The sequence below is a fragment of the Somniosus microcephalus genome, unplaced genomic scaffold (assembly GCF_052327205.1).
Source record: "Somniosus microcephalus isolate GS21.2 unplaced genomic scaffold, FLI_Smic_1.0 scaffold973, whole genome shotgun sequence".
Classification (NCBI taxonomy): domain Eukaryota; kingdom Metazoa; phylum Chordata; class Chondrichthyes; order Squaliformes; family Somniosidae; genus Somniosus; species Somniosus microcephalus.
In genome coordinates, this window is record NW_028226160.1 from 2700 (window position 1) to 15737 (window position 13038).

The 13038-nt window shown below is 49.9% G+C and overlaps 1 protein-coding gene across 1 annotated transcript in view; it reads left to right on the forward strand.

Annotated features, from left to right (window-relative positions):
* The first annotated feature begins 625 nt into the window (after positions 1–625).
* Positions 626–13038, forward strand: part of LOC147080927 (histone-lysine N-methyltransferase EHMT2-like) — a 63388-nt gene continuing 50975 nt past the window's right edge. The window contains exon 1 of the mRNA XM_085981021.1: positions 626–768. Coding sequence (XP_085837147.1) covers positions 646–768 — 123 coding nt within the window. The 5' untranslated portion in view covers positions 626–645. The remainder of the gene's footprint in view (positions 769–13038) is intronic.

Consider the following 13038-nt stretch of genomic DNA (forward strand, 5'->3'; position numbering starts at 1 on the left):
CCCCACCATCTCGCTCCCTTCTCTCCCTCCCCTCCATCTCTCCCCACCCATCAATCTCCGCCCCCTCCATCTCCCTGCTCCCCTCCCCTCCTCCCTTTACCCCTCTCCCCCTCTCTTCCCTCTTATAGAATCATAGAATGATACAGCGCAGAACTTGGCCCTTTGACCAATTAGCTCTTTGGTCGAGCTCTCCAATTAATCCCACTCCCCTGTTCCGCCCCCACAGCCCTGCTAATTTTTCCCCTTCAAGTATTTATCCAATTCCCTTTTGAAAATTACTATTGAATCTGTATCCACCGCCCTTTCAGGCAGCACGTTCCAGATCACAACTCCGTGTGTAAAAATAAAAAAAATCTCATCTCCCCATTGGCTCTTTTGCCAATTACCTCAACACTGTACCCTCTGGTTGCCACTGGAAACAGTTTCTCCTTATTAACTCTATCATAACCCCTCATAATTTTGACCACCTCTACTAGATCTCCCCTTAACCATCTCTGCTCTGCTTCTCCAGCCTCATTCGTTCGTTCTTCCCCGCGTTATAATTCGAACTGATTTAATGGGAGGAGGTGGCGTTCTCCGAGGTCTAACTCTGCCTCTCCCCCCCGCCCCCCCCCCAACCCAGGAGTCTCCAATGACGCAAGCTCCATGGAGACCGATAAGCTTGAGGAGCTGCCGCTGTGCAGCTGCCGGATGGAGGCACCGAAGATTGACCGCATTACCGAGCTCTCCAACAACAAGTGCATGGCGACGGAGAGCACCGACGGGCAGGTGAGTGCGACGGGCGTCCGCTGACCCGGCCCACTCAGTTCCTGCGTGGCGCGGGACGAGAGAATCGAACCTTTCCGTTCCACCACTCTGAGCTGGACCTCACTCACCCGGGGCGGGTATCTCAATGTGTAGGTCATAGAGTTACACAGCAGAGAAAGAGGCCCTTCGGCCCATCGTGTCCGCGCCGGCCATCAAGCCCTGTCTATTCTAATCCCATTTTCCAGCACTTGGTCCGTAGTCTTGTATGCTATTGCGTTTCAAGTGCTCATCTAAATGCTTCTTGAATGTTGTGAGGGTTCCTGCCTCTACCACCCTTTCAGGCAGTGAGTTCCAGATTCCAACCACCCTCTGGGTGAAAATGTTCTTCCTCAAATCCCCTCTAAACCTCCTGCCCCTTACCTTGAATCTATGCCCCCTGGTTATTGACCCCTCTACTAAGGGGAAAAGTTCCTTTCTATCTACCCTATCTATGCCCCTCATAATCTTGTACACCTCAATCAGGTCCCCCTCAGCCTTCTCTGCTCTAAGGGAAACAACCCCAGCCTGTCCAGCCTCTCTTCATAGCTGAAGCGCTCCAGCCCAGGTAACATCCTGGTGAATCTTCTCTGCACCCTCTCCAATGCAATCACATCCTTCCTATAGTGTGGCGACCAGAACTGCACACAGTATTCCAGCTGTGGCCTAACTAACGTTTTGTACAGCTCCATCATAACCTCCCTGCTCTTACATTCTATGCCTCGGCTAATGAAGGCAGGTATCCCGTATGCCTTTTTAACCACCTTATCTACCTGTCCTGCTGCCTTCAGGGATCTATGTACATGCACACCAAGGTCCCTCTGATCCTCTGTCCTTCCTAGGGTCCTACCATTCATTGTGTATTCCCTTGCCTTGTTAGTCCTCCCAAAATGCATCACCTCACACTTTTCGGGGTTAAATTCCATTTGCCACTGTTCTGCCCATCTGACCAACCCGTCTATATCGTCCTGTAGCCTGAGACTTCCCTCCTCGCTATTTACCACTCCACCAATTTCCGTGTCATCTGCGAACTTACTGATCATACCTCCTACATTCATATCTAAATCATTAATGTACACTACAAACAGCAAGGGACCCAGCACCGATCCCTGCAGTACACCACTGGACACAGGCTTCCAGTCATACAAACAACCTTCAACCATCACCCTCTGCCTCCTGCCACTAAGCCAATTTTGGATCCAGTGTGCCAAATTGCCCTGGATCCCATGGGCTCTTACCTTCTTGACCAGTGTGGGACTTTGTCAAATGCCTTACCGAGGTCCATGTAGACTACATCAACTGCACCACCCTCATCCACATACCTAGTCACCCTGTCTCAAAATTCAATCAAATTTGTCAGACATGATCTCCCCCTGACAAAGCCATGCTGACTATCCTTGATTAATCCTTGCCTCTCCAAGTGGAGACTAATTCTGTCCCTCAGAATTTTTTCCATAATTTCCCTACCACTGATGTTAGGCTCACTGGCCTGTAATTCCCTGGTTTATCCCTACTACCCTTCTTGAATAATGGTACTACGTTGGCTGTCCTCCAGTCCTCTGGCACCTCCTCTGTGGCCAGAGAGGTTCTGAAAATTCGGCCCCTCGAGCCTGTTCCGCCATTCAATGAGATCATGGCTGATCGTCCAAATTCAGTACCCGGTCCCTGCTTTCTCTCCATATCCCTTGATGCCTTTAGCCTTAAGAAATATATCTAACTCCTTCTTGAATATATTTAATGAATTGGCCTCTCCTGCCTTCTGTGGTAGAGAATTCCACAGGTTCACCACTCTCTGGGTGAAGAAATTCCTCCTCATCTCTGTCCTAAATGGCTTACCCCTTATCCTTAAACTGTGACCCCTGGTTCTGGACTCCCTGACCATCAGGAACATCCTTCCCGTCTGTCTAGTCCTGTTAGAATTTTATAAGTTTCAATGAGATCCCCTCTCATTCTTCTAAACTCCAGCGAGTACAAGCCCAATCGACCCAATCTCTCCTCACACGTCATTCCTGCCGTCCCAGGTATCAGCCTGGTGAATCTTCGCTGCACTCCTTCCATGGCAAGAACACCCTTCCTCAGATAAGGCGACCAAAACTGCACACAATACTCAAGGTGTGGTCTCACCAAGGCCCTGTACAACTGCAGCAAGACATCCTTGTTCCTGCACTCAAACCCTCTCGCTACGAAGGCCAACATACCATTTGTAATACCAAAAGTACAATTATAAGACGTTGACATACAACCTGGCAAAGCTTAACACAAATTGAAATATCCTTGTTACAACTTGAGCCCAAATCCCAACTTTGCCCATTGACAGGTGCAACAACCTGCGGCCATTCACATGCACTTGGTACAAAGCTGTACCTCGACACCTCGCCACAATATTGATTTCACCAGAGAAAAGACCGACCTCAGGACGCCCCAAAGCGCTTTACAGCCAATGACGCTGTTGGAATGTAGGAAGCGTGGCAGCCAATTTACGCACAGCAAGCTCCCACAAGCAGCAGTGTGATAATGACCAGATAATCTGTTTTTGTGATGTTGGTTGAGGGATGAAATATTAGCCCCTGGACACTGAGGATAACTCCCCTGCTCTGTGTCCTGGGCTTTCTCCGGTGCTACCTTTAATCCACTGCCGCCGCTCCCACTCAGGTCCACGATGAGGGACGGGCTTCGATGGGAGAGTGAGGGGACTAGAGGGAATGGGCTTCGATGGGAGAGTGAGGGGACTAGAGGGAATGGGCTTCGATGGGAGAGTGAGGGGACTGGAGGGAATGGGCTTCGATGGGAGAGTGAGGGGACTGGAGGGAATGGGCTTCGATGGGAGAGTGAGGGGACTGGAGGGAATGGGCTTCGATGGGAGAGTGAGGGGACTGGAGGGAATGGGCTTCGATGGGAGAGTGAGGGGACTAGAGGGAATGGGCTTCGATGGGAGAGTGAGGGGACTGGAGGGAATGGGCTTCGATGGGAGAGTGAGGGGACTGGAGGGAATGGGCTTCGATGGGAGAGTGAGGGGACTGGAGGGAATGGGCTTCGATGGGAGAGTGAGGGGACTGGAGGGAATGGGCTTCGATGGGAGAGTGAGGGGACTAGAGGGAATGGGCTTCGATGGGAGAGTGAGGGGACTGGAGGGAATGGGCTTCGATGGGAGAGTGAGGGGACTGGAGGGAATGGGCTTCGATGGGAGAGTGAGGGGACTGGAGGGAATGGGCTTCGATGGGAGAGTGAGGGGACTGGAGGGAATGGGCTTCGATGGGAGAGTGAGGGGACTGGAGGGATTGGGCTTCGATGGGAGAGTGAGAGGACTGGAGGGAATGGGCTTCGATGGGAGAGTGAGGGGACTGGAGGGAATGGGCTTCGATGGGAGAGTGAGAGGACTGGAGGGAATGGGCTTCGATGGGAGAGTGAGGGGACTGGAGGGAATGGGCTTCGATGGGAGAGTGAGGGGACTGGAGGGAATGGGCTTCGATGGGAGAGTGAGGGGACTGCAGGGAATGGGCTTCGATGGGAGAATGAGGGGACTGGAGGGAATGGGCTTCGATGGGAGAGTGAGGGGGACTGGAGGGAATGGGCTTAGATGGGAGAGTGAGGGGACTGGAGGGAATGGGCTTCGATGGGAGAATGAGGGGACTGGAGGGAATGGGCTTCGATGGGAGAGTGAGGGGGACTGGAGGGAATGGGCTTCGATGGGAGAGTGAGGGGACTGGAGGGAATGGGCTTCGATGGGAGAGTGAGGGGACGAGAGCGAATGGGCTTCGATGGGAGAGTGAGGGGACTGGAGGGAATGGGCTTTGATGGGAGAGTTAAGGTATTAGAGGGATGGGCTTTGATGGGAGAGTTAGGGTATTAGAGGGATGGGCTTTGATGGCAGAGTTAGGGTATTAGAGGGATGGGCTTTGATGGGAGAGTTAGGGTATTAGAGGGATGGGCTTTGATGGGAGAGTTAGGGTATTAGAGGGATGGGCTTTGATGGGAGAGTTAGGGTTTTAGAGGGATGGGCTTTGATGGCAGAGTTAGGGTATTAGAGGGATGGGCTTTGATGGGAGAGTTAGGGTATTAGAGGGATGGGCTTTGATGGGAGAGTTAGGGTATTAGAGGGATGGGCTTTGATGGGAGAGTTAGGGTATTAGAGGGATGGGCTTTGATGACAGAGTTAGGGTATTAGAGGGATGGGCTTTGATGGGAGAGTTAGGGTATTAGAGGGATGGGCTTTGATGGCAGAGTTAATGTATTAGAGGGATGGGCTTTGATGGCAGAGTTAGGGTATTAGAGGGATGGGCTTTGATGGCAGTGTTAGGGTATTAGAGGGATGGGCTTTGATGGCAGAGTTAGGGTATTAGAGGGATGGGCTTTGATGGCAGAGTTAATGTATTAGAGGGATGGGCTTTGATGGCAGAGTTAGGGCATGAGAGGGATGGGCTTTGATGGGAGAGTTAGGGTATTAGAGGGATGGGCTTTGATGACAGAGTTAGGGTATTAGAGGGATGGGCTTTGATGGCAGAGTTAGGGTATTAGAGGGCTGGGCTTTGATGGCAGAGTTAGGGTATTAGAGGGATGGGCTTTGATGACAGAGTTAGGGTATTAGAGGGATGGGCTTTGATGACAGAGTTAGGGTATTAGAGGGATGGGCTTTGATGGCAGAGTTAGGCTATTAGAGGGGTGGGCTTTGATGGGAGAGTTAGGGTATTAGAGGGATGGGCTTTGATGGGAGAGTTAGGGTATTAGAGGGATGGGCTTTGATGGGAGAGTTAGGGTATTAGAGGGATGGGCTTTGATGGGAGAGTTAGGGTATTAGAGGGATGGGCTTTGATGGCCGAGTTAGGGTATTAGAGGGATGGGCTTTGATGGGAGAGTTAGGGTTTTAGAGGGATGGGCTTTGATGGGAGAGTTAGGGTATTAGAGGGATGGGCTTTGATGGCAGAGTTAGGGTATTAGAGGGATGGGCTTTGATGGGAGAGTTAGGGTATTAGAGGGATGGGCTTTGATGGCAGAGTTAGGGTATTAGAGGGATGGGCTTTGACGGCAGAGTTAGGGTATTAGAGGGATGGGCTTTGATGGCAGAGTTAGGGTATAAGAGGGATGGGCTTTGATGACAGAGTTAGGGTATTAGAGGAATGGGCTTTGATGGCAGAGTTAGGGTATTAGAGGGATGGGCTTTGATGGGAGAGTTAGGGTATTAGAGGGATGGGCTTTGATGGGAGAGTTAGGGTATTAGAGGGATGGGCTTTGATGGGAGAGTTAGGGTATTAGAGGGATGGGCTTTGATGACAGAGTTAAGGTATTAGAGGGATGGGCTTTGATGGGAGTGTTAGGGTATTAGAGGGATGGGCTTTGATGGCAGAGTTAGGGTATTAGAGGGATGGGCTTTGATGGGAGAGTTAGGGTATTAGAGGGATGGGCTTTGATGGGAGAGTTAGGGTATTAGAGGGATGGGCTTTGATGGGAGATTTAGGGTTTTAGAGGGATGGGCTTTGATGGCAGAGTTAGGGTATGAGAGGGATGGGCTTTGATGGCAGAGTTAGGGTATTAGAGGGATGGGCTTTGATGGCAGAGTTAGTGTATTAGAGGGATGGGCTTTGATGGGAGAGTTAGGGTATTAGAGGGATGGGCTTTGATGGGAGAGGTCGGGTATTAGAGGGATGGGCTTTGATGGCAGAGTTAGGGTATTAGAGGGATGGGCTTTGATGGGAGAGTTAGGGTTTCAGAGGGATGGGCTTTGATGGCAGAGTTAGGGTATTAGAGGGATGGGCTTTGATGACAGAGTTAGGGTATTAGAGGGATGGGCTTTGATGGGAGAGTTAGGGTATTAGAGGGATGGGCTTTGATGGCAGAGTTAGGGTATTAGAGGGATGGGCTTTGATGGGAGAGTTCGGCTATTAGAGGGATGGGCTTTGATGGGAGAGTTAGGGTATTAGAGGGATGGGCTTTGATGGCAGAGTTAGGGTATTAGAGGGATGGGCTTTGATGGGAGAGTTAGTGTATTAGAGGGATGGGCTTCGATGGCAGAGTTAGGATATTAGAGGGATGGGCTTTGATGGGAGAGTTAGGGTATTAGAGGGATGGGCTTTGATGGGAGAGTTAGGGTATTAGAGGGATGGGCTTTGATGGAGATTTAGGGTATTAGAGGGATGGGCTTTGATGGCAGAGTTAATGTATTAGAGGGATGGGCTTTGATGGCAGAGTTAGGGTATTAGAGGGATGGGCTTTGATGGGAGAGTTAGGGTATTAGAGGGATGGGCTTTGATGGGAGAGTTAGGGTATTAGAGGGATGGGCTTTGATGGCAGAGTTAGGGTATGAGAGGGATGGGCTTTGATGGGAGAGTTAGGGTATTAGAGGGATGGGCTTTGATGGGAGAGTTAGGGTATTAGAGGGATGGGCTTTGATGGGAGATTTAGGGTTTTAGAGGGATGGGCTTTGATGGCAGAGTTAGGGTATTAGAGGGATGGGCTTTGATGGCAGAGTTAGGGTATTAGAGGGATGGGCTTTGATGGCAGAGTTAGTGTATTAGAGGGATGGGCTTTGATGGGAGAGTTAGGGTATTAGAGGGATGGGCTTTGATGGGAGAGGTCGGGTATTAGAGGGATGGGCTTTGATGGCAGAGTTAGGGTATTAGAGGGATGGGCTTTGATGGGAGAGTTAGGGTTTCAGAGGGATGGGCTTTGATGGCAGAGTTAGGGTATTAGAGGGATGGGCTTTGATGACAGAGTTAGGGTATTAGAGGGATGGGCTTTGATGGGAGAGTTAGGGTATTAGAGGGATGGGCTTTGATGGCAGAGTTAGGGTATTAGAGGGATGGGCTTTGATGGGAGAGTTAGGGTATTAGAGGGATGGGCTTTGATGGGAGAGTTAGGGTATTAGAGGGATGGGCTTTGATGGGAGAGTTAGGGTATTAGAGGGATGGGCTTTGATGGCAGAGTTAGGGTATTAGAGGGATGGGCTTTGATGACAGAGTTAGGGTATTAGAGGGATGGGCTTTGATGGCAGAGTTAGGCTATTAGAGGGGTGGGCTTTGATGGGAGAGTTAGGGTATTAGAGGGATGGGCTTTGATGGGAGAGTTAGGGTATTAGAGGGATGGGCTTTGATGGGAGAGTTAGGGTATTAGAGGGATGGGCTTTGATGGGAGAGTTAGGGTATTAGAGGGATGGGCTTTGATGGCCGAGTTAGGGTATTAGAGGGATGGGCTTTGATGGGAGAGTTAGGGTTTTAGAGGGATGGGCTTTGATGGGAGAGTTAGGGTATTAGAGGGATGGGCTTTGATGGCAGAGTTAGGGTATTAGAGGGATGGGCTTTGATGGGAGAGTTAGGGTATTAGAGGGATGGGCTTTGATGGCAGAGTTAGGTTATTAGAGGGATGGGCTTTGATGGCAGAGTTAGGGTATTAGAGGGATGGGCTTTGATGGCAGAGTTAGGGTATTAGAGGGATGGGCTTTGATGACAGAGTTAGGGTATTAGAGGAATGGGCTTTGATGGCAGAGTTAGGGTATTAGAGGGATGGGCTTTGATGGGAGAGTTAGGGGATTAGAGGGATGGGCTTTGATGGGAGATTTAGGGTTTTAGAGGGATGGGCTTTGATGGCAGAGTTAGGGTATTAGATAGATGGGCTTTGATGGCAGAGTTAGGGTATTAGAGGGATGGGCTTTGATGGCAGAGTTAGTGTATTAGACGGATGGGCTTTGATGGGAGAGTTAGGGTATTAGAGGGATGGGCTTTGATGGGAGAGGTCGGGTATTAGGGGGATGGGCTTTGATGGCAGAGTTAGGGTATTAGAGGGATGGGCTTTGATGGGAGAGTTAGGGTATTAGAGGGATGGGCTTTGATGGCAGAGTTAGGGTATTAGAGGGATGGGCTTTGATGGGAGAGTTCGGCTATTAGAGGGATGGGCTTTGATGGCAGATTTGGGGTATTAGAGGGATGGGCTTTGATTGCAGAGTTAGGGTATTAGAGGGATGGGCTTTGATGGCAGAGTTAGGGTATTAGAGGGATGGGCTTCGATGGGAGAGTTAGGGTATTGGAGGGATGGGCTTTGATGGGAGAGTTAATGTATTAGAGGGATGGGCTTTGATGGGAGAGCTAGGGGATTAGAGGGATGGGCTTTGATGGGAGAGTTTAGCTATTAGAGGGATGGGCTTTGATGGCAGAGTTAGGGTATTAGAGGGATGGGCTTTGATGGGAGAGTTAGGGTTTTAGAGGGATGGGCTTTGATGGCAGAGTTAGGGTATTAGAGGGATGGGCTTTGATGGGAGAGTTAGGGTATTTGAGGGATGGGCTTTGATGGCAGAGTTAGGGTATTAGAGGGATGGGCTTTGATGGGAGAGTTAGGGTATTAGAGGGATGGGCTTTGATGGCAGAGTTAGGGCATTAGAGGGATGGGCTTTGATGGGAGAGTTAGGGTATTAGAGGGATGGGCTTTGATGGGAGAGTTAGGGTATTTGAGGGATGGCCTTTGATGGCAGAGTTAGGGTATTAGAGGGCTGGGCTTTGATGGCAGAGTTAGGGTATTAGAGGGATGGGCTTTGATGGCAGAGTTAGGGTATTAGAGGGGTGGGCTTTGATGGGAGAGTTAGGGTATTAGAGGGATGGGCTTTGATGGGAGAGTTAGGGTATTAGAGGGATGGGCTTTGATGGCCGAGTTAGGGTATTAGAGGGATGGGCTTTGATGGGAGGGTTAGGGTTTTAGAGGGATGGGCTTTGATGGGAGAGTTAGGGTATTAGAGGGATGGGCTTTGATGGGAGAGTTATGGTATTAGAGGGATGGGCTTTGATGGCAGAGTTAGGGTATTGGAGGAATGGGCTTTGATGGCAGAGTTAGGGTATTAGAGGGATGGGCTTTGATGGGAGAGTTAGGGTATTAGAGGGATGGGCTTTGATGGGAGAGTTAGGGTATTAGAGGGATGGGCTTTGATGGGAGAGTTAGGGTATTAGAGGGATGGGCTTTGATGGGAGAGTTAGGGTATTAGAGGGATGGGCTTTGATGACAGAGTTAGGGTATTAGAGGGATGGGCTTTGATGGGAGATTTAGGGTTTTAGAGGGATGGGCTTTGATCGGAGAGTCAGGGTATTAGAGGGATGGGCTTTGATGGGAGAGTTAGGGTCTTAGAGGGATGGGCTTTGATGGGAGAGTTAGGGTATTAGAGGGATGGGCTTTGATGGGAGAGTTTGGGTATTAGAGGGATGGGCTTTGATGGCCGAGTTAGGGTATTAGAGGGATGGGCTTTGATGGGAGAGTTAGGGTTTTAGAGGGATGGGCTTTGATGGGAGAGTTAGGGTATTAGAGGGATGGGCTTTGATGGGAGAGTTAGGGTATTAGAGGGATGGACTTTGATGGCAGAGTTAGGGTATTAGAGGGATGGGCTTTGATGGGAGAGTTAGGGTATTAGAGGGATGGGCTTTGATGGGAGAGTAAGGGTATTAGAGGGATGGGCTTTGATGGCAGAGTTAGGGTATTAGAGGGATGGGCTTTGATGGGAGAGTTAGGGTATTAGAGGGATGGGCTTTGATGGGAGAGTAAGGGTATTAGAGGGATGGGCTTTGATGGCAGAGTTAGGGTGTTAGAGGGATGGGCTTTGATGGGAGAGTTAGGGTATTAGAGGGATGGGCTTTGATGGGAGAGTTAGGGTATTAGAGGGATGGGCTTTGATGGCAGAGTTAGGGTATTAGAGGGATGGGCTTTGATGGGAGAGTTAGGGTATTAGAGGGATGGGCTTTGATGGGAGAGTAAGGGTATTAGAGGGATGGGCTTTGATGGCAGAGTTAGGGTATTAGAGGGATGGGCTTTGATGGCAGAGTTAGGGTATTAGAGGGATGGGCTTTGGGAGAGTTAGGGTATTAGAGGGATGGGCTTTGATGGGAGAGTTAGGGTATTAGAGGGATGGACTTTGATGGGAGAGTTAGGGTTTTAGAGGGATGGGCTTCGATGGGAGAGTTAGGGTATTAGAGGGATGGGCTTTGATGGGAGAGTTAGGGTTTTCGAGGGATGGGCTTTGATGGCAGAGTTAGGGTATTAGAGGGATGGGCTTTGATGGGAGAGTTAGGGTATTAGAGGGATGGGCTTTGATGGGAGAGTTAGGGTATTAGAGGGATGGGCTTTGATGGGAGAGTTAGGGTATTAGAGGGATGGGCTTTGATGGGAGAGTTAGGGTATTAGAGGGATGGGCTTTGATGGCAGAGTTAATGTATTAGAGGGATGGGCTTTGATGGCAGAGTTCGGGTATTAGAGGGATGGGCTTTGATGGGAGAGTTAGGGTATTAGAGGAATGGGCTTTGATGGGAGAGTTAGGGTATTAGAGGCATGGGCTTTGATGGGAGAGTTAGGGTATTAGAGGGATGGGCTTTGATGGCAGAGTTAGGGTATTAGAGGGATGGGCTTTGATGGGAGAGTTAGGGTATTAGAGGGATGGGCTTTGATGGCAGAGTTAGGGTATTGGAGGGATGGGCTTTGATGGGAGAGTTAGGGTATTAGAGGGATGGGCTTTGATGGCAGAGTTAGGGTATTAGAGGGATGGGCTTTGATGGGAGAGTTAGGGTTTTAGAGGGATGGTCTTTGATGGCAGAGTTAGGGTATTAGAGGGATGGGCTTTGATGGGAGAGTTAGGGTATTAGAGGGATGGGCTTTGATGGCAGAGTTAGGGTATTAGAGGGATGGGCTTTGATGGGAGAGTTAGGGTATTAGAGGGATGGGCTTTGATGGCAGAGTTAGGGTATTAGAGGGATGGGCTTTGATGGGAGAGTTAGGGTATTAGAGGGATGGGCTTTGATGGGAGAGTTAGGGTATTTGAGGGATGGCCTTTGATGGCAGAGTTAGGGTATTAGAGGGATGGGCTTTGATGGCAGAGTTAGGGCATTAGAGGGATCGGCTTTGATGGGAGAGTTAGGGTATTAGAGGGATGGGCTTTGATGGCAGAGTTAGGGTTTTAGAGGGATGGGCTTTGATGGGAGAGTTAGGGTATTAGAGGGATGGGCTTTGATGGCAGAGTTAGGGTATTAGAGGGATGGGCTTTGATGGGAGAGTTAGGGTATTAGAGGGATGGGCTTTGATGGGAGAGTTAGGGTTTTAGAGGGATGGGCTTTGATGGGAGAGTTAGGGTATTAGAGGGATGGGCTTTGATGGCAGAGTTAGGGTATTAGAGGGATGGGCTTTGATGGCAGAGTTAGTGTATTAGAGGGATGGGCTTTGATGGCAGAGTTAGGGTATTAGAGGGATGGGTTTTGATGGGAGAGTAAGGGTTTCAGAGGGATGGGCTTTGATGGCAGAGTTAGGGTATTAGAGGGATGGGCTTTGATGGGAGAGTTAGGGTATTAGAGGGATGGGCTTTGATGGCAGAGTTCGGGTATTAGAGGGATGGGCTTCGATGGGAGAGTTAGGGTATTAGAGGGATGGGCTTTGATGGGAGAGTTAGGGTATTAGAGGGATGGGCTTCGATGGCACAGTTAGGGTATTAGAGGGATGGGCTTTGATGGGAGAGTTAGGGTATTAGAGGGATGGGCTTTGATGGGAGATTTAGGGTTTTAGAGGGTTGGGCTTTGATGGCAGAGTTCGGGTTTTAGAGGGATGGGCTTTGATGGCAGAGTTAGGGTATTAGAGGGATGGGCTTTGATGGGAGAGTTAGGGTATTAGAGGGATGGGCTTTGATGGCAGAGTTAGGGTATTAGAGGGATGGGCTTTGATGGCAGAGTTCGGGTATTAGAGGGATGGGCTTTGATGGCAGAGTTAGGGTATTAGAGGGATGGGCTTTGATGGCAGATTTGGGGTATTAGAGGGATGGGCTTTGATTGCAGAGTTAGGGTATTAGAGGGATGGGCTTTGATGGCAGAGTTAGGGTATTAGAGGGATGGGCTTCGATGGGAGAGTTAGGGTATTAGAGGGATGGGCTTTGATGGGAGAGTTAGGGTATTAGAGGGATGGGCTTCGATGGGAGAGTTAGGGTATTAGAGGGATGGGCTTTGATGGGAGAGTTAATGTATCAGAGGGATGGGCTTTGATGGGAGATTTAGGGTTTTAGAGGGATGGGCTTTGATGGCAGAGTTAGGGTTTTAGAGGGATGGGCTTTGATGGCAGAGTTAGGGTATTAGAGGGATGGGCTTTGATGGGAGAGTTAGGGTATTAGAGGGATGGGCTTTGATGGCAGAGTTAGGGTATTAGAGGGATGGGCTTTGATGGCAGAGTTAGGGTATTTGAGGGATGGGCTTTGATGGCAGAGTTAGGGTATTAGAGGGATGGGCTTTGATGGCAGGTTTGGGGTATTAGAGGGATGGG